Source organism: Mus pahari, chromosome 17, assembly GCF_900095145.1.
Source record: "Mus pahari chromosome 17, PAHARI_EIJ_v1.1, whole genome shotgun sequence".
Lineage (NCBI taxonomy): Eukaryota > Metazoa > Chordata > Mammalia > Rodentia > Muridae > Mus > Mus pahari.
In genome coordinates this window covers 49,119,809-49,139,250 of record NC_034606.1, presented here as the reverse complement: position 1 = coordinate 49,139,250, position 19,442 = coordinate 49,119,809, and the positions used below count along the sequence as shown (strand labels likewise).

Here is a 19,442-nt window from a genome sequence, read left to right as displayed (position 1 = left end):
TTTTTTTTTTTTTTTAAATAAAAAGAATGAAATTAGTTAGGTGTGGTAGCTTCTACCTATTGCCCCAGCACTGGGATCGCTGAGGCAGGAGAATAATATGAGTTTGAAGCCAGCCTGGGCTGCGTGATGAGATCCTGTGTCAGCAGTAAGAGGGTTTGTGCATCCTGTCCCTTAGAGGTATCGGAACCTTTCTTTCCGTTCCATCCCCTGCTCCCTCTGTAGCTCCCTTTGCAGCCCTCACCTTGCCTACCTGCCTTTCTGCTAGATGAGTAAGCATTGTGGGGTGTATCTCTGAGAGCCCCACTCCTCATGTCCCGGCAACAGATGCCTCCTGCTCTTAGTGAGCTTGTTTCTGACTGTACCTGGCATCCGGAGGTGGTCCTCCTGTCTGAGGTCTGTGCCGGTCACATTGACTCCTCCCCAGGAAGCACTGGGAGTGTGGGGTGCCTCTTCTCTAAGTGTCACCCATGTGTGGGTGCTGCTTCTGCCTCAGGGGCGGTAGTGAGCTGACAGTTCCCACTTCATAGGGCAGGAAAGTCGTGCCGGCTACAGAGCTGGGGACTGTGCACCAGGAGGCGGCAGACATCTAAAGGACATCCAAAAGGAAGAGAGGGACAGAGCGCCCCAAGACTCATGGTCCAAGGGGAAGCTGACAGGATGAGGGGCTCTGCAGAGGGCGGAGGGAGCCGAGGCTCCTTCCATTGTCCCCTGGGCTGGAGGCCAGAGTTGAGGGTGGCTGGATACTTTAAAGCTGGACAGTCCTGTGTTCCTACAGGCACGATTTTATGCCTATGTTTCCGTGTTTCCCCTGCCCTGTAGACCCTTCCTCATTCTCAGCCACTTAAATCCAACCCCTATGGCTGTAAGGGATCGATCCCTCAGGCTGGGGACAGGGATTCTCTTTACAGCTCTGGGGTCCAGATGGCCCAAGTGGATAATTTGTTAGAGCAAATACTGAGTCCTGCTTGGTCAGGATCCTCCCAGATCTGTTAGAAAGGCCCTGGGAGGAGAGAAGAGGGGTGTGTGTGTGTGTGTGTGTGTGTGTGTGTGTGTGTGTGTGTGTGCGCACGCGCATGTATGTACATTCACGCATACATGAATATAACAGCCACGCATCTTCCCGCAGGAACTGACGTCTCCCCGACTCATCAAGAGCCATCTCCCGTACCGCTTCCTGCCCTCTGACCTCCACAATGGGGACTCCAAGGTAACTACGCCACATCTCTCGTCCCCCACTTCCTTATTAAGAACCTTAGGCCTCTGAAACTGCTCCAGGTGCCACTCACTATCCCTGGCCCAGGGCCCCTTTTGGATGATGTCTGCAGTGGTTTTTCCATGCTTACGAGGTAGTAAGGTGTGTTCTCTCACAGTTGGACATTGGAGGATGGAGTTCACTGTGCTCCCTTTTCCTGTCTCTGTCCTCAGTTACAAAGTTGCCACGCGGTAACAGTCACATGCTCACCCTGCATATTCAGTCTGTGGGCCAGAGCCCATCCGTGCCTGGAATGAGCAAGGGGACGCCTGGCCAGCAGGAAGCGGGCTGACCCATCTCTCTGCCTCCCGCAGGTCATCTACATGGCTCGCAACCCCAAGGACCTGGTGGTGTCTTACTATCAGTTCCACCGCTCGCTGCGGACCATGAGCTACCGAGGCACCTTCCAGGAGTTCTGTCGGAGGTTCATGAATGACAAACGTAAGTGCCACGGGGTGTGCGTGCTCTACCCTGTAAACTACCAGCCAGAGCTGGGCTTCCTGGGAAGCCCTGTCTTGTAATGGTACCTTACCTGCCACTGTGCAGATGGGGCTTGAGTTATCGCCAAATGGAGGAGGCGCTGAGGCTGGGGAGCTGTGGGTCTTAGAGGTGGTGCAGATCCTGGGACTTCTGAGTCCTGCTCCCCACTGCCCTGGGGGTTCTCCAGTTACACATCTGGCCTTCCTGCCTGGGTTCTTAGTGAGGTGAGAATGACAACTGTGAGCTCGGAGGCCCGCGTCTCTATGCTGTGAATGGGGTAGAGAGAGAGCAGTGTGAAAGCCACCACGGGTGTGAGTCATCACGGGGGCTGGACTTCAGGGGCTGGCAGCGATGCAGAGCAGGGTGTTTGGCATGTATACTTCCTGCTGGCTCCTTTCTGCCTGGGGTAGAAGGAGCAGGGCCTTTCCACCCAACCCCATCCCACCCCACTTGACTTCTAGGAAGTCAGGGACCATAGGAGGAAGCAGCCCCGTCCCCATCTCTGTCTTTCTTTACCCTGCAGGCCATCTACCTCCTTGGAACCACTGTATCAATTCCTCTTTGGCTGTGTTCCCACCACCTCCCAGGTCCCCCCAGACCCCTGTGGGTCTTGCAGCTGGCAAGGAACAGTGTGGTGTGCACCCAGTCATAAAGAAGGGGTTATGTTTTATCACGGGTTCCTTGGTCCACACTGAGACTGACCAAGGTGTTTTCAGACTCTCCTTGATTTTCCAGGAGCCTCCAACCCAGGCTTTGGTGCAGATGCCCTGTAGAGTGGGCTGCAGCAGGCACACTGGGATGCCTGCCATTGGAAACCCACAGGGACCCAGAGGGTTTCCTTCTGTTAAACATGGCTTCAGCTATGCCCTATGCCCAGAGCGGTGGGAAACTGCAGCACCTGTTCCCCAGGGTCCATGAGCCTGCCACAGGGTCCCTGAGCCTGCTGCAGGCTCTCACCCAGCTTCTTTCCCTGTGCACTATTGGGGTGCCCAGGTGTTTGAATAGCCTCCTCCTGGCTCATAGCATCATACCTTCCAGTCCTAGCGCCCATTCTGGCCTCAGAGGTGCCCAGGAATAGCACCATTGTAACAACAGGCGTCTGCCACAATCAGCTTCTGTACTCTCAGCCAGCGGTGTTAAAATCTCTCCGTTCACAGTTCAAAGCCGCAGGTTCAAGGCTGTGCACTCTGGCCTGAATCCTACTCAAAGCGTCTGACTTGGGTGCTCACTTCCCTAGCTCCACTCTTAGCCTCTCAGTGACCACAGCATGCTGCTCTTTCTTCCCTATCCAAAGCTCACAAGAACGTGGCAGCTAAGGGAAGGAGCCTTCAAACATTATTTCCTGGCTAGGATGGTGGCACAGGGTCGTAATCCCAGCTGCGCAGGGACTAAGGCAGGAGATGTGCAGGCTCAAGGCCGGCCTGAGCTACAGAGTGAATTCAAGGGTAGCCCGGTCAACTCAATGAGACTGTCTCAAAATGAAAGGTCATGAGAAGGCTGAGGATGCAAGCCTGCTTGTCTAGGGTGGCAGGCCCTGGGTTTGATGTCCCCAATACAGGATAGAGCAGAGGATGGAACAGACACTGTAAGGAAGGTATGTATAAGAATGCTGGTGGCCTGAGACTCCAGAACTGGGGATAAGGGATGTCCAGGCTAAGTGGCATGCCTGTGGAACCTTTGGGCAGGGTCGGTGGTATATAATATGTGTACTCTCTGGGCAGTCTTCCTATGGCAGAAGCCCATGGTGGACAGTGTGGGGACAGGGTCACTTTACAGATGCTGTGTTGGCAGCGCTCTGCGGTCAGACACTGGCCTGTGCTGCGTGGGAAGTACTTCAGAAGTGGCCTCTTCCCAAGTGGGACCTGTGTTAAGCTATAACGTCCTGCAGGCCCTGGGTAAGTGGCTTCATGGTCTTAGCATAGTGAGGTATGGAGAGAAGCCGAGAGTCATGGCAGGGCCCCTTCTCTGGAGACTCGGCTCCCACTAGCATGCGTGTATCTCCTTCCTCTGTGGCCCCAAGTACAGAGGCAGTGGGGTGGCTCCTGATCTCTCTGGTAGCAGTCAGCATGCCTTGCTTGGCTCATGGTCCCGGTTGGCCTTTCTTGTGCTGCAGCATCATGTCACCAATGGGGTCCAGGCCGTCTGGAAGTCCTGTGCCTTCTCTGGGAGTGGGGAGAGCTTTCCTCTGTCTACACTAGACCATCTGCCTTCTCCTGCCTCAGGACCTCATCTGCTGGGACTGAGCTGCACAGATCCAGATCTCATGGATCCAAACCAGAGGCCAGGCTCCCATGGCCGTTGTCCCCTGTGGCCTGGCCTGGCCTGGCCTGCCACTGCCCTTTCCTGAGACTCAGCTCTATAAAATGAATAGATTTGTTAAGAGGGGTTTGCAGGGGTCAAACAGATGTGTCTGAGTGGGGTGTGCTAGGTTGTGTCTGACTGGGTTGTACCTGTGCAGGTCCACTGTGCCCTAGTACAACTCTTTACCAGGGAGCTTGCAGGTGGCCCTGAGGATGGAGCCCCATCCATGCCTCTGCATCTTCTTACTGCTCAGCAGGGTTCGGGTACCACTTCTGTATAGTATCTCATGGAGGTCCCCTTTGCCATCCCCCATGGCAGCATGGCACGAAGTCCATCACAGGGCTGCACAGTTTGGCCAAAAAGATGGGAGCACAGTGGAACTTGTCACTGGGAAGGCTGTGACATAGCTTGCAGACTGTACCGAGTTCTCTTATACCTGCCAAATGCCTAGCCCAGACCTGAGGTGTTGTGGCAAGGTGAGGCCAGGCTGTGGCACGTGTTGCTTGTGTGACAGCGCAGGGTTCCCACCTCTCTTTAATTGCAGGTTTCTCTGACAGTGCCTGGAGTCAATCAGAAGTCATGGGGCGGGGCCTTGTTCTGGAACTATCTCAGAGCTTCACATGCCCCAGCCTATGCCACCTGCTGCTTTGTTCTGATTCCTCTGAGCATTGTTTTCTCTCGTTGGCACTACCATGTCCCCTTATCTTCAGAGCGCCTCCTGCCATGTCAGGTCTTAAGGGCATCCTGAAGTACTTGGGCTGGGTAGGGGTGAGGGCTTTTAATGGTTTCTTCCTTCCAGGAGACCCCGTAGAGTTTCCTTCCCAGCAGCTGGGCAGGAACCGAGCATCCTGTGGGAGGTAAGAACACCTACCCAGTTCCTTTCTCAGCTGTGCCCCTTTCTCTGTTTCCATAGTGGGCTATGGCTCCTGGTTTGAGCACGTTCAGGAATTCTGGGAACATCGAATGGATGCCAATGTGCTTTTCCTTAAGTATGAAGACATGCACCGGGTGAGTAGTCGGGGGTGGGTACTCTGTCCACGGTGCCGAGAGGCGCTGTCCACGGTGCTGGAACTGTCCGTGGTGCTAGGGCACCAAGTGGCGGCAACGGAGGGATCTGTACAATTCCTTCCATGCTTGGGATGCATGTGGACTTACGTCCCTAGTCCAGCACATTGGGACGGGCTGGTTTCCAGTGATGTCATGGAAAAGCCTGTTTCTTGGCTTTACTGTCTTAGCAACAGATGCAGGACCTTGGCCATTCTCATTTGCTGTCTCAATACCTTGGTGTCTGTGTGAGGGCAGTGTGCTGGGGTAGTTGAGTCCCTTTGTCTTCTGCATCAGCTTTTGGGATGCTTGTGACCTTGTGTGTTGGCCTGTGGTGTCCCCTCCCTGTCTCTCCTTGGTGCTCAGGGAAGGAGGTCATTATTGATTAGTGTGGATATGAAGTCTGACTTTGTGCAGGTTCTGCTGGGTATGGCTGTGGAAGCACTCGGTGTGTAAGCATGTTGGGTGTCTTGATAGCTGCATATTCTCTCTCTCTCTCTCTCTCTCTCTGGAGGTAGAGTTTCTCTGTGTAGTCCTGGCTGTCATGAAACTAACTCTGTAGACCAGTCTGGCCTCAAATTCAGAGATCCACTTGCTTCCACTTCCTGAGAGCTGAGATTAAAGGTGTGTGCTACCATCTCCCAGTGGTTTCTCTCAGGCCAAGAACAAACCTGGCCTTGACCTCACTCCCTCTCAGCATCTTCACTTTGCTGCAGACCCTTCCCTTGCTATCTCAGGCCCCTCGTTATCCTGGCTCCACAACTCCCTAGCTGCTCTGTCACGGCCTGCAGTGATTCCCCACTTTGCTACAGCAGGTAAAGGTTACTGGGTCCCTGTAACCCAGCCTTCTGATGACCAGTCCCTTCCTCATTTGGCTGCCAAGATAACACCCTCATCTCCCATGGTCCCCTGCTCTCAGATTTTATTTATTTATTTATTTATTATTTATTTATTTATTTCCTGCATGTATGTATGTGCAGCATGTGCATGCTGGTGCCCGAAGAGGACAGAAGAAGGTATTGGATCTGGAGTTAGGAATGGTTGTAAACCACTGGGTTTATGGTTGGAAACCATACTTGGGTCCTCTGCAAGAGCATCGAGTGCTGTTAACTGCTGAGCTGCCTCTCCAGCCCCACGTCCTGCATCTCTTACTGTTTTCCCATCTTCTGACTGCAGATGCTCACATGCCACAGATGCTCACATGCCACAGGCCTCAGCCCGGGCCTTGTTTCTCATCGTTTCTTCTGTTCACTTCCTCTGGTCTCATTCGTTTGGCAGGTTTGGAGCCCTGCTGCCACTTTGCACACAGCTGGCTGTGGGCATCCCGAGACACACATCTGTGTGGTTGTCTGAGGGAGACCCAGGACTTGATGCACCCAAACCAAGCTCTCCCTGTCCCTCATCTCAGTTCAGGGCAGGCCGCTCTGCCTTCCGGGGTTGTTCAGGCGGAATTCTCTATTTGTCCCAATGTCTCTTTCACACGGTGCATCTGTGACCCAAGTCCTGTTAGCTCTGTGCTTAAATCCTCACACTTACACAAACAGTTGTGCCCAGGTCTGTCTGTCTTTCTGTCCATGCCTGCATCTCTCCATCCTGTTACTAAGTTATAATCTGAGCCTTCACTCCTGGCTTCCTTCCTGGCTTCTCTGTCAAGTTCTTTCATCACAGGGGCTGTGCCTACTGGTGCTGAAATTTCATCATCGTTTATCTTGTCACAGCCCATGTGGCCGTGGGTGATCATCCCAATTCCTGGGTACCTTAACCTCCCCAACTGCCTTGGCATTGCTTGAACCTGCCTCCCTCCTTCTGTTTCAGGCCTGTGCGTTTGTTCTTGCCATCCAGAATCTTCTTCGTGTATCTATGTGGGTTGCCCTCTCACCTCTGTCTCATCTGCTCCTAGGCCACCTTGTCAGCAGGCCCCTCCCTCTGTGTGTGTGGTGTGTGTGTGTGTGTGTGTGTGTGTGTGTGTGTGTGTTCGTGTTCATGTTCATGTGTTCAAATCAATAACTGACAGGTTTCAGGCTCTCAGCCACTGCTTTCAGAGTGTGTGTGAGAGAGAGTGACCCGCAGGGTGGAGACACCTACGTGCCCTTTCTGCAGGAACACTGAGGTGCTGTGAGTCAAAAGCATGTGCAGGCCTCTTGCTAGAAAAGGCTAAGGGTACACAGGCCTTGGCTGCAGTGAGCCAGGTTCAAGTGTCCTCTTGAGGTTCTGAACTAGGGCCGACCAGGGCCGAGCCATACTGTCCACTGTGTCGGGAGTGGGATGGGTCATGGGAGGGGCTGGAACAGAGGTCAGAGAGACTGGAGGTGTGTTAGAGCATGGCAGCCTGTGTGGACTTGCACATGACCTTGGAAATCTGATCGGGAATGTGTGGAAGGCGCTGGGTGGAGGTGAGGGGCTCATGAAGGGACCTGGGTGACGATGGCTCCTGATGACTGGGAAGGGCTGGATAGAGGCTGTGGTGATGCGGTGTCTACCATATCTCCTAATACGCCATCCTGGATGTCCCCTCTGCAGTAATTCTAGGCTGGGCTTATGCACTGGGGGCCCATGAGTACCAGAGAGCATGCCATTGGGGAAGAAGTAGAGGGAAGGCTTGTGCCATGGGGCTTGACCACCCAGGGGTGCTGGCTACCTGATGGGACCCAGCCATCCTGCTGGAAAATCTGTAGGGGGTGCAGTGGGCACCAGGCTGACAGCCTTGCTAACTGCTGCTGGTGGCTGAGACTCCCTAGGTTGTATGGCCTGACCTTTATCCCCAAACCCAAGGGAAGATTCCTGACGGCTTGGATGCCCAGTTTGCAGAGAACCACAGGGGGATGGGTGTATTTCAGAGGATTCTGTCCGTATCTGTAGCCCGTCTGTGATTTGTCGATTCTGACTCTCGGGTGGGGTGGGGGCATGCTTCAGGGATCAGTTACCCCATGGAGAGCAGAGCAGGAAACCAAGAGGGGCCTGAAGTTGGGGATTCCTTTCAAAGGCTTACCCCTAGTGATGGCTTCTTCCAGCCAGGCCAGACCTCCTAAGGATTCTATTGTTCCCACAAACAGTACCCCCAGCTTGGGGCCAAGCGTCAGAACCTGGACTTATACCCGATATTTTGGTGAAACACGTGACTACTGTCTGATTTTTTTAAAAAATCATTTAATTATGCACATGTATGTGGGTTTGTGCACATGGGTGCAGGTGCCCATGGAGGTCAGAGGAGGGCATCAGATCCTCCCCCCCCCCCCCAATCTAGAGTTGCAGGCAGTTGTGAACTGTCACACATGAGTACTGGGACCAGAACTCCAGTCCCCTGGACGAGAAGTGTGTGTGCTTGATGGCTGGACCGTATCTCAGGTCTTTGTATCCTGCCTTTTAGGGTACATCAGCATCACCCCGAAGGTGCAGCTAATAACAGGAGCTCCCTGAGGGGATATACTCACCTATAACCACTCACTGAAGTCAGTTGCTTTAGTGTCTAATCTGCATTGATGATTTTTCCAGAAACCTCACCCGTAGCTACTGAGGTCTTTGATGGAGATTAGGGGGCTAGGATTATTTGTTTGAGACAGGGTTTTTTTTCTGGGTAGCCCTAGGTGTTCTGGAACTCACTCTTTAGACCAGGCTGGCCTCAAACTCAGATCTGCCTGCCTCTGCCTCTGGAATGTGGGGATTAAAGACATACACCACCATGTGCTGCCTGAGATTACATTTTTTGTTTAATTTTAACCTTTTTATTTTATATGTATGAGTGTTTTGACTGCATGTATGTCTGTGTACCACATGGACACAGTACCAGCAGAGGCCAAAGATTGTTTTGGATTCACTGGTACTGGAGTTTTATAGGTAGTTGTGATCTACCATATGGGTGCTGGCAATTGAACCCAGGTCCTCTGGAAGAGCAGCAAGCTTTCTTAACCACTGAGCCATCCCTCCAGCCCCTTAAATTATATCTTTTAGGAACTTAAGTTCTCATTTTACTGTAGAAACCTAGCCATGGGAGAGCATCTGCAGTTTCCAGTTGTGGAATAGGTGGACTGTTTTGTTTTTTTTTTTTTTTTTTCGAGACAGGGTTTCTCTATATAGCCCTGGCTGTCCTGGAACTCACTTTGTAGACCAGGCTGGCCTCGAACTCAGAAATCCGGGTGGGCATGTTTTTTGTCTTGGTGTTAGAGGCAAGCTGGGTGATCCTCTTTGTGTGTGTGTGTGTGTGTGTGTGTGTGTCTGTGTGTGTGTACATGTACTTGTGAGTGTGTTCATTTTAACAAATGGAGGTGTGTGCATTGCACTGCGCATTTGGAGGCGACATGACAACATCAGCTCCTCTCTTTCTACCTTTTGTTTAAGACAGGACCTCTTGTCCTCTGCGGCGCATGCCAGGCTGGTGTGCCAGTGACCTTGCTGGGATTCTCCTCTCTGCCTCCCATCTCTCTGTAGGAGCGCTGGCATGGCATCTGCATGCATCCACATCCAGCTTTAATCAGATTCTGGGGATCTGAACTCAGGTCTTCACACTTGCGTAGCAAATGCTTTCCTCTCGGGGCTATCCCCACCGTCCCCTTCTCCCTTAGTGCCGCAGCTGCCTCCGTGCTGACAGTCCTGTCTTGGTGGCCTGTGCCACGGTGCCCCAATTAAGGTCCCCCCTTCATTCCCACAGTCAACCTGAGAGGTAGTCTGTCACTAGTGAGGTTCCCCTGATAATGACATGGGGCTGGCCAGCACTCCTGTCCCTGATTGTGGATGGAAAGAAAGTGCATCTCGGATGAGTAAGGAGGACAGTTAAGTTTGGCCTGGCAATCATCCAACAGTTTTTTTTAACGTGTGTCCAGATGCGGAATCGGTCCATCCATCCTCCCAGAAGGGCGTTGCCTGGATGCCGAGCTGCCTGGAGCCATCCCGCAGAGCACCCTCGCCATCCGGCTATCTGCTGCAGCCCTTTCCTTGGGTGGTCTTTTCCGAGGCCCAGTTTTATTTCTCTCTCATTCTTTTTCCTTTGAAGTGCCAGGGTCGGTAGATGCAGGGTCGTCTTATTTACTTTGTGTTTGCCCTGACATCTGTTGTTCACATAGCCCATGTGCCATTCCTGTGCCTGAGACCTTGGGGTGTGTGTGTGTGTGTGTGTGTGTGTGTGTGCTCCCAGGAGACAGAAGAGAGGAGTGGGAACACGAGGGTCAAAGCTTCTGAGTGGGCACTGTGGGAATCCACGGAGGAGCAGGCACTTCCTGTTGAAGTTTAAAAAAACGTCAGTTTACCAGTGTGTGCCGTGACCTTGCACAGTGTTAGGGACTGACCTAACTGTTGTGATGGGGAATGAAGAAATGACAGACAGATAGACAGACAGACAGACAGACAGACAGACAGAAGACAGACAGTCTGGGGTCAGGTGGGAGGTACACTCCAATGGTGTTGCACAAGTAGCCACATGGAAACTCATTGGGTTTATTGTATGCAGCCAAACAAGCAGACAGGCTTAGCTAATCTTGGTAGGGGTCTCTGTAGGGATGCTGGCGTAAACATCCAGGAGGAGGGAAGGAGGAGGAGGAAGGGTGTACCAGCATCCTCGAGTGCACCAGGGGAAGACATTGCAATTCCATGGGTCTGAGGCATGGGGCTCCTTGGCACATCTGTGCTCATGTTAGCACACTCTACATGCCACCATGTCTAACTGGACCTGCCTGAGGCTTCAGGCGCTGATCTCCTTCTAGAGAGGAAGCAACCTCCAGCATTTTCATAATGTTTGAACAAGGCAGCTGCCAGTGGGCTTTTGGGGACTTGGGAGTGACAGCTCGGGGACCCCACTGAGAATAGGAGGGAGAGCATGGTTGCCGTGGGGAGACGTGTTGTGCCTGCTCCGGCTGTGTTGACTTCAGCTGTGGCATTGTGGGGCCCATACGTGGCTCTTTGTCCAGTGTGCAACGTTGTAGGACTGATTTTCCTCTGTCCACTTTCCTGTAGGTGAGGTGGCTGGGCATGACCCCCGGGGCACCTGTGGGTACAGAAGATTCTAGAAGCTGGTTGGCTGCTAGATCTTTCCAGTGATGGGATATTCTTGATTGCTGTTTATAAATGAGCCACAGCTCTCAAAACTTCTTATGTCTATCCCTCCCTACCTGCCCACTTCCCTCCTCTTCCCAGAGCCATGGGTTCAAATCCCAGACTCACAGGTTTCGAGTTGAGTGGCACAATCAGCATCTCACCCTCCTGGCTGATTTCCAGACTGGCTGCCTGAGCTCCAAGGAAGAAAGCCATGCGTACAGTCCCCAGCTCAGCTCTGCGTCCTGGACGCTGCCTCTGAAGGACTGCTCTGCTCTCTCTCCTTGTCTTCCAGGATCTGGTGACCATGGTGGAGCAGCTGGCCAGATTCCTGGGTGTGTCCTGTGATAAGGCCCAGCTGGAGTCCTTGATCGAGCACTGTCACCAGCTGGTGGATCAGTGCTGCAATGCTGAGGCTCTGCCTGTGGGCCGGGGTATGTGTCTCCTCCCTCCTCCCTGCTTGGAACCTTCTGGATTAATTTCTCTCTGGGTAGCAGCGCTTGCTGGCTGGCCAGTGCCTATCAAGGGCATGGTGCTCCAGGAGAAGGGCATGCTCTGCCCTCCTGCACACTGATGCTGCAGTTCAAAGGGGCAGCAGCTGGGGCTGGCCCAGGCTCTGGACAAGGTGTGTTTACACAGAGCCATTCCCACAGAGGAGACCTAAGGCAGGGCTGCAGTGCTAAGGTGTTTTGCAATATAGGGCAGCCTTCCTCCTGGTGGCCGTGGATCGTGACCTATGGTGGATTGGAAGATGGAGCCCATGTGAAGAGATGCCTTCTTCCCTTCCCAACCCAGAGGATGCTGATCCAGGGAGGGGCTTCGCTTCCGGGTTTGAGTGATGCACATGACAAAATGGCCAAGCCTAAGGGCAGCCAAGCGTGGGTAGTCAGAGCCAGATATAGGCTGGACACATACATGGTAGCAGGAACAGTTGGTGGGCAGGCAGACTTTGGGGGTGATATTCCAGACAGGAGTCCTCCCAGGGCCACTGAATCAGTTTCCCAGTTCTTCAGGGCATGCGTTAGCTGCTGCCCGGTGGGGCGGCTCGGGTCCTGAGGTCCTGGGATGTCTCAGAGCAGTGGCCATTTTCACAAGTCCACTCTAGGTGAGTATGACCCAGGGTTGCAGCCAGCCGTCGGCAGTGTGAACTGGACACTTCTAGAGGGTGAGAAGCTGTGGATGGAGATCTTAGGACGTCGGGTGGGGCCTGAGGTGGAGAGAGAAGCTGGGCTTTGATTGCAGCCTGGCTGCCTCCAGGTGTGTATCTTCTATTAGCCCTGGAACAGCTATGGGTTCTAGGTGTTCCTGTAAGTTCTAGCTGCTAGGGGCCACAGGCAGTTGCTAGGGGCCAGAGGCAGTGGCTAGGGGCCAAGTGTACTGGGCCTTGCTGGAGGAGGATGAACCCTGCTCCTCCAGGGAGCAGCTCACCAGACCACATCCCTTGTCCTGCGGCTGCATCTTCACAAGCATTTATTATTTCATTTGCCATTCTTTGGTTTTGCTTTCACCGTATTTTGTTAACCCTTTCTGGGACTGCCTCCTCAGTCCCCCCCCACACCTTTGTTTTGCACATGGTGAGTGTGTGGTTTATGTGTAGCTCGCCAGGTCACGTGTGCTCCGCTGGGCGCCCACACACTCCTTCAGGCGTCTGCTCTGTCGCTGTCTGTCGGCCTTGGTTTTGCTTTATTTCAGTTCTGTGGTTTTGTTTTCTTTTAGCACATTGCCTCTTTACTCAGAAGACCGCCTTGAGGTGGCGAGGATGCAGGGGCTCGGGGAGCCGGCTGCATTGCTTAAATTTGGTTCATGTCACAGCATAAATTGTCTTGATTCCAAATCCTACACCAGGTGGGTGCCTCCTCTGACAAACTCTCAGCTGGGAAAAAAATAATAATCAGGGAGAAACGTATTTATAGTGTGGCTGGTCTTGAGGCTTCTAATTTGGTCCCTGTGGCATCATTAGAGGGTGACAAGAAGAATTCTATTTTACTTTTCAAGCACCGACAGATGATGTCTCGTTAGCAAAGAGAAAGTCCTGGTGTGCCAGTTGTTTTAGCTGAGCCACTGGAGGGCTGTGGCTGCAGACCTGAAGTCCTGCTGGGACAGATTCACGCTGGGCTCTCTGTTAGAGATGACAGGGCTCTGACTTTAGAGCTTCCCCCCCCAAACCCCACTTACACAAAAGCACAAAGCCAGCCCACAAACTGTTCACCACTCCCGTGAATGGGAGGTCTGGAATATAAACTCCTAATCTCTCTCACACACACACACATGCACATATGCATGTACACACACACACACACACACACAAACGCACACAGGCACGCACGCACACACACACACACACCTCTACCCTCTACCCTCCCACTCCTCATCCCCAGCTCTTGGCAGCCCAGGACAGCAGCAGGGGCTATGTAGAAACTCGCTCTTTCTTTGAATGACACATTTTTGTATCCAGCCCGGAAAGCTAACTCATGCCTTGGGTATTTCATTCATTTAAGCCCTCCCCAACTTATTTTTAGCTTCTAGAAATCTCCACCCTTGATGCTTTCATGAGAGTTTCCTCTTGGCCCTTGGTATGAATCTTTTTTTTTTTTTTCCACTTTTGGAAATTCTCCAGAGGCAAACAATACACCCAACGGCAGCTAGTCAAGCACTCCTCAGAGCAGGAACTTAGCCCACAGCACTTCCTCTCTGGCAGGTTCATGGCAGGAACGCCTGCTGTGGTAGGTTCTGGGAGCTAACCTGGAGCTAGGAGGTGAAGGTCCTCTCAGATCACAGGTGCGGATCTGTGTGGTGCCTGGGGTGTAGTTGACAGAAGGAAACAGAAGGAAAGCTCTCCCCCTCCCCCCGTTCCCCCTCCTCGACTTAGGGTGTTTGGTTCTATAGAGGCTCACCACAAGCAAGACTGGCCTAGCTCAGGTAGTCCATCCCACCTGGCAGGCCAAGTTCAGAGTTCAAGTCCCGAGACTGCCTATTGTTCTGAAACTGGTGGCTGCAGCCAGCTCTATTCTGGTCTGTGTTGCAGGAAGAGTCGGGCTGTGGAAGGACATCTTCACCGTCTCCATGAATGAGAAGTTTGATTTAGTGTACAAACAGAAGATGGGGAAGTGTGACCTCACGTTTGACTTTTATTTATAATACCAGAATCCGCGAACTTGCATGCTCATGGTCCCCCGGACGCTCTACTAGCTAAAAGTCCTGTTTGCGTTCTTTTATTCCTCGCTGGACACACTTCCGGAAGCTGCTTGGAAACAGCAAGGGGTGAGCCTGGTGGAGAGAGCCGAGGAGTGAGAGGATGCTGTCTACAGCAGCCGCCTGGCCTGGCCCGTAGTGTTTGAGTCTCCACGTGGTGGCCATACCACATGCATGGGCAGCGCAAATGTCTGCCCTGTACCCCGTGTTATTCACTATTTTATAGCGCATTTCACTGAAAACCGAAATAAATATCTGTCAGCCAAATGCAAGTGCATTTCCCGGGGGTAGGGGGGGAGCAGGAGCGTGCTGTGCCAGAATGCTAGAAAGCTCTCAGGGGTCACTGTAATTTTCATAGTCTTTTCTCTAGGCACAGCCATTCTACCTTGTTCTGAGATCAAAGAATGGGTTGGGGGTTGGAGGGAGCTGGAGAGGCGGGTGTCGCCTATGGAGTTCATTCTTCTGGAACCATCCTGATACCAAGCCAGGACCTGTCTCAGGCCGTTTTCAGAACCGCCTCTAAGCGTGCAGCTCTCTGAGCCCCAGCACAGAAGAGCCCAAGGAATGTGTCGGCAGGGAAGCTGGCCCGAGGCTGTGGGTGGCATCTGAAGGCATTGGTAGGTGTGGAAGAGTCCCCATGGACCCCAGAATGCACCAAGAATTGGTATCTTTCACAGCCTTTACTTGCTCCCCAAGGCAGTGACTGACACACTCCTGCTGGCAAGAGATACAGGACATCGCATGGTTCTGAAGTCCCTAGTCGCTGTCCCATCTGCTCCACCTGTGCCGAGCAAGTCTCTCACCCAGGAGACCCAGTCTGCACATTGACCGTCCTCTGTGCAGATAGGATTGGCTAGCCCACCTGTGTGAGTGGGCACCTTAGCCCTCAAGAGTGTCTGAGGGGAGGAGCCATGGTCCTGTGTGCTCGAATTTGACCAGACGAGCGGTGGACCGGAAGATCGCCGCTTGTGGGGACCAACTTGTTCTGTTACTCAACAGGCTGGGAAGAGTCGAACGTGGTAGTGGGAGGCTGGGGCTGAGGCTGTGGAAGAGGCCTGCCGTGGGCTGTCTCTGAAGCGGGTCTGGTGGTTGTGGCATTACCTCTGTCCGGAGAGAAGCTTGTGTAGGTCTGGTGCATGGTTCTCTGGGGTGGGCATGGCGGCAGCACCTTTCCTGTGTGTCTGGGGAGGAAAGCTGCTTTCTGTGAAATTTTCTTTCTATTTTTCTATTTTTAGTACTGTACGGATGTTCTGGAACCACACATGGTAATCTCTGCTTGCTTGCATCTTTAATAAAAGACACCTCCCCTGTTTGTGTGTGTTGTCTGTGTGCTGGGTGGAGAGGGGTCCCTGAGAGTTCTCCTCAAAAGGAGTGTGAGCCCTGGGCGTGGCTACAGTGGGAAAGAGCCTGGAGTGGGTTCCGATGAGGCAGAATTTGGTTGTTTTACCCCAGGCAAACTTCAGTGAGAATTGAAGCCTGTATACTTCTTCAGTGACCTTTGACCCGGAAGAGAAAGGAAGGGTGAGAGATTCTGGTGTTCCTTTAGGTCTCTCTTACCTCTGCAGTCTGCCTGCCTCTGGCTCCTCTGGTGAGGTGGAGACTGAGCAAGTCTTCCCCAACCCTATCGGAGTGAAGTCTGGGTACCATTTCCTCTGTAGAGAGGGAGAGCCGGGGGTGAATGCAAACTCTGGATAGTCATCTTTGTGTTCCCATGCTGTGCCTAGAAGATATGCCCTTAAGTCATTTCCAAACTGGACACACACTAGGGAGAGTGATGGAGCCCTTTGCCTGCCTTACCTGTAACCCCTCAGCTTATGCAGGGGCCTCAGTGCCGCTGAGGGGCTGTGCTAGCCAGCAAGAAGACAAGACCCAGCTTTAGTTCCAGTCAGGGATGAGTCAAGGGTTAGTTCAGGATCAGGAGCGATGTCATGGGGCCATTGAGATCAAGATCGCTCAGTGGGTAGAGCCCGTGCGGTACCAAAAAGGACTAGCGTTCAGCTCCTCAGCAGTATGTGAATGCAGCCACCCGTAATTCCAGCCCTTGGGACGTGGAGATGGGATTCACAGGATAAGCTAGACCAGCCTGTACTGGTGAGCTTTAGGCTGAGTGAGAGACTGCCTTAATTTATAATGCGGCAAGCAAGCAAAGAGAACACTTGCCAGTAAACCATTTGCCCCCGCATATACACATGCACCCACATGCATGTAAAGATCTGTGCACACCGCACACATCCCCCCACCTCCCGGAAGACAGATGTCACAGCCGGTAAGTTCACACGGAGGACTCGGGCTTAGGAGACTTGGGGAAGAGCAGGGCTGGCAAACTCCAGGGCATGTCCCACGCAGGGGCTGTGTGGAGGTTAGCCAGGCATCGGCTTACAGAGCGCCACCCTAGAGCATGAGAGCCCGGGGAAGCCCCGGGAGGTTTCGCCAGGAGGGTGTTCCTTGTTAGTGTTTTCTAGGGCTCCCTGGCTGCTGAGAAGTTTCCTGTGAGGTTAAGGGCCCCTCACCCCAGCTGTACCACTCAGGCTAGAGGGTAAGGGCATGGCCCGTGTCTTTTTAGCGGTTCCTTGTATCTTGAGTGGATTTGAAGAACTGTGCTGATGTCGGAGCGTTGAGCTGGGCTGTGGTAAGGAGCAGAACAAATAGAGAAGGGTGGAGTTACAGGCTAGTATTTATAGAAGGACCCTCCTTATGTTCCCCTATGGTAGGGCCTGGAGTGCAGGTCAGTGGTAGCCTGACTTGGGTTCACAGAAGAAAACCCTAGAAAGTCTTTTGGGGAGCAGCAGAGGTGTCAGCTCTTCCTTAAGAACTGGAAGTCCAGGTGGCTGCAGCTCTCCTGCTGAGGAGTCCTGAGCTCTCTCCTACTCTGCCTCACCAGTTTGGTCGGTGTGCGGGGCCTCTCTGCACCTAAGAGGCTTCCACGCTTTGCAGTCAGCTACTCAGGCACCATCTTGGTCACTCTGTGCCTTCGTCTGGAACACCACCAGGCAGGGGACCACTTGGGAAGCTGAATAAAATACAGAAAGCCTTCCCCAAGCTCTGCACTGTGCTACTCCCCCATAAGCCCGTCAGTGGGGAAGGCTGAGGCAGGAAGCTCGTGAATTCAGTGCCAGTCTGAGACTCTCCGAAATCAAAAAAAAAAAAAAAAAAAAAATCAGAAAAGAAAACCCTTCCCTCGCAGGTCCTGCCCATCCCCAAACCGCAGGCCAGCCAGCGCCACCTGGTGGCTGTAGTGGAATTGTCATCTCACAGCTTGGGCTTAGTTTGTGGTTTTGTTCACAGCCCAAGAGGTGGGAAGGACACCACCACCACTAAGAGCAGACCCCATCCTAGGGATCTCCTGGGGACGGTTTTTACCCACCTTCTTGTTTGTTAGTAGTGGGGGAGGGTGTGTGGCTCCTACGCAGGTAGTCCTCTGTGTAGCTCGCCAGCCCTACCCTGCTTAGAGCTTGGTATCCCCTTCCCAGAATGTTATCCATCGTTGTACACTGCCTATGGCATGTTTTAGGAAAAGGTGGCACCTCGATCTGGGTATAGCCATGAAACGATCTTTGACCCTAGAAGCTGAGTGTTCCCATGACCTCAACGCCTTAACTCACAGGAGTCCTTCGTATCCCCCTGGCAGACGATGTCCCTATACAGTCTGAACGACTCTTAGCATCCTCACCTCCCTCCCCTGAGCTGTCCAGCCCTGCACCTCCACCAAGGCAGCATCCCTTCCTGCACTGGACTGGTTCCTTGGTTCCTCTACACTTCCACCCCTGTTGCCTCCTAACACCTGCGTCACCTTCTGGCATCCTCCTTCCCGCGTGGACACGATTGCCCTGGGAGTAGGGATGTGCTGCCTCACCAGCAGCTGATGAGTGAATATCGTCACATCTTGGAGCCCAGAATCTTCTGCTTTTCTTCTGTACTGCTGCTGTTGAGCCTAACTCAGGCCCAGGATGAACGAGCTCCTGGCTCCCGGCCCTCCCAAGGACCAAGGAAGACCCTCCCATCCTTGTAGGTGGAGCCTGTGCCTGGTGCCCCTCCTCCCAAGTCTCCGCCCAGACCTCAGTGCGGTGGAGCCACTCGCGGTCTTTCCTGGGTCTACTTGCCTCCCGCCCCCCCCCCCCCATGCACGTCATTTGCGTAGCACCTGCTATATGGTAAGGCTGAGGGCTGCGGACGGTTGTGGCCATTCTGCTCTCTAGATCCTTGCTCACTTCTAATCCCCTTCTCTGTTCTTCTAGGGCAGTGGTTCTCAACCTTCCTAACGCTGCGATTCTTTAAGTTCTTCATCTTGTGGTGACCCCCCAGTCATACTTGTTGTCACGTATTTTTGGAGACAGATTTGTCAAAGGGACGGCGACCCACAGGTTGAGAACCACTGCTCAAGGAACTCAGGGCTCTGCCTACCAAAAGCCAGGCTCTCTAGCCAGCCAGGCAGGTGAGAAGAACCGCAGCAGCGAGGAGTGGAGCCGGTACCTTGAAGGCTCAGAACTAGCAACCTCAGGGAGGGCGGAGATACTGCTGGGTGTAAACCGAAGGCAGAAGGAGCAGGGTCTGGAAACACCAGGGAATGGGACAGCCTAGGGAAACAAGGGGTTGCTATTTCCTTACCCGGAGTCCCCTAGCCTCTCCAACACTCTTGGGACCACAAGGAGAGAACTTTTATCTCTGACAAAGGGTCCCAATGTGCAGCCCCGGGAGTCTACTGTGACTTTGGCACAGTGGTCTGGAGAGGGTAGCGGAGCATGAGAACTGTACCGGCTGTCCAGTGGGGATGGGGCCAGCAGGAGACAGCCAGTCCCAGAAACATCTGCCACTCAATGTGGCCATATTCATGGTCCCCGAGGCATGCTGGCCCTCTGCCAGCTCCTCACATCAGGAGGACAACTGGGCTTATGCTTGGATCCCGGTGTGGTGTGGACTCAGTGTGAGTTGCAGCCCTGAATCCTGCCTCTGAAGCCTCCTGCCGCCGCAGGAGGGAGCTCGTGTTCTATTAGCAATGGTTCTTGAGAAACCAGAAGAGTCCTAGGGAGTCAACTATTTCCACTTCCTCACTTGGTTCCCCCCCCCCATTTTTTTTCTTTTTTTAAAATATGGGCTCTGGGTGCTCAAGCTTGTGACGCACACACTCTATTGACCGAGCCATCTCCCTGGCCCC

General features: G+C 53.3%; 1 protein-coding gene across 1 annotated transcript in view; it reads left to right on the top strand.

The window, feature by feature from the left end:
* Positions 1–15,602, top strand: part of Sult4a1 (sulfotransferase family 4A member 1) — a 28,353-nt gene extending 12,751 nt beyond the window's left edge. The window contains exons 3-7 of the mRNA XM_021216805.1: positions 1,127–1,207; positions 1,567–1,693; positions 4,947–5,041; positions 11,394–11,532; positions 14,124–15,602. Coding sequence (XP_021072464.1) covers positions 1,127–1,207; positions 1,567–1,693; positions 4,947–5,041; positions 11,394–11,532; positions 14,124–14,236 — 555 coding nt within the window. The 3' untranslated portion in view covers positions 14,237–15,602. The remainder of the gene's footprint in view (positions 1–1,126; positions 1,208–1,566; positions 1,694–4,946; positions 5,042–11,393; positions 11,533–14,123) is intronic.
* Positions 15,603–19,442: the final 3,840 nt, after the last annotated feature.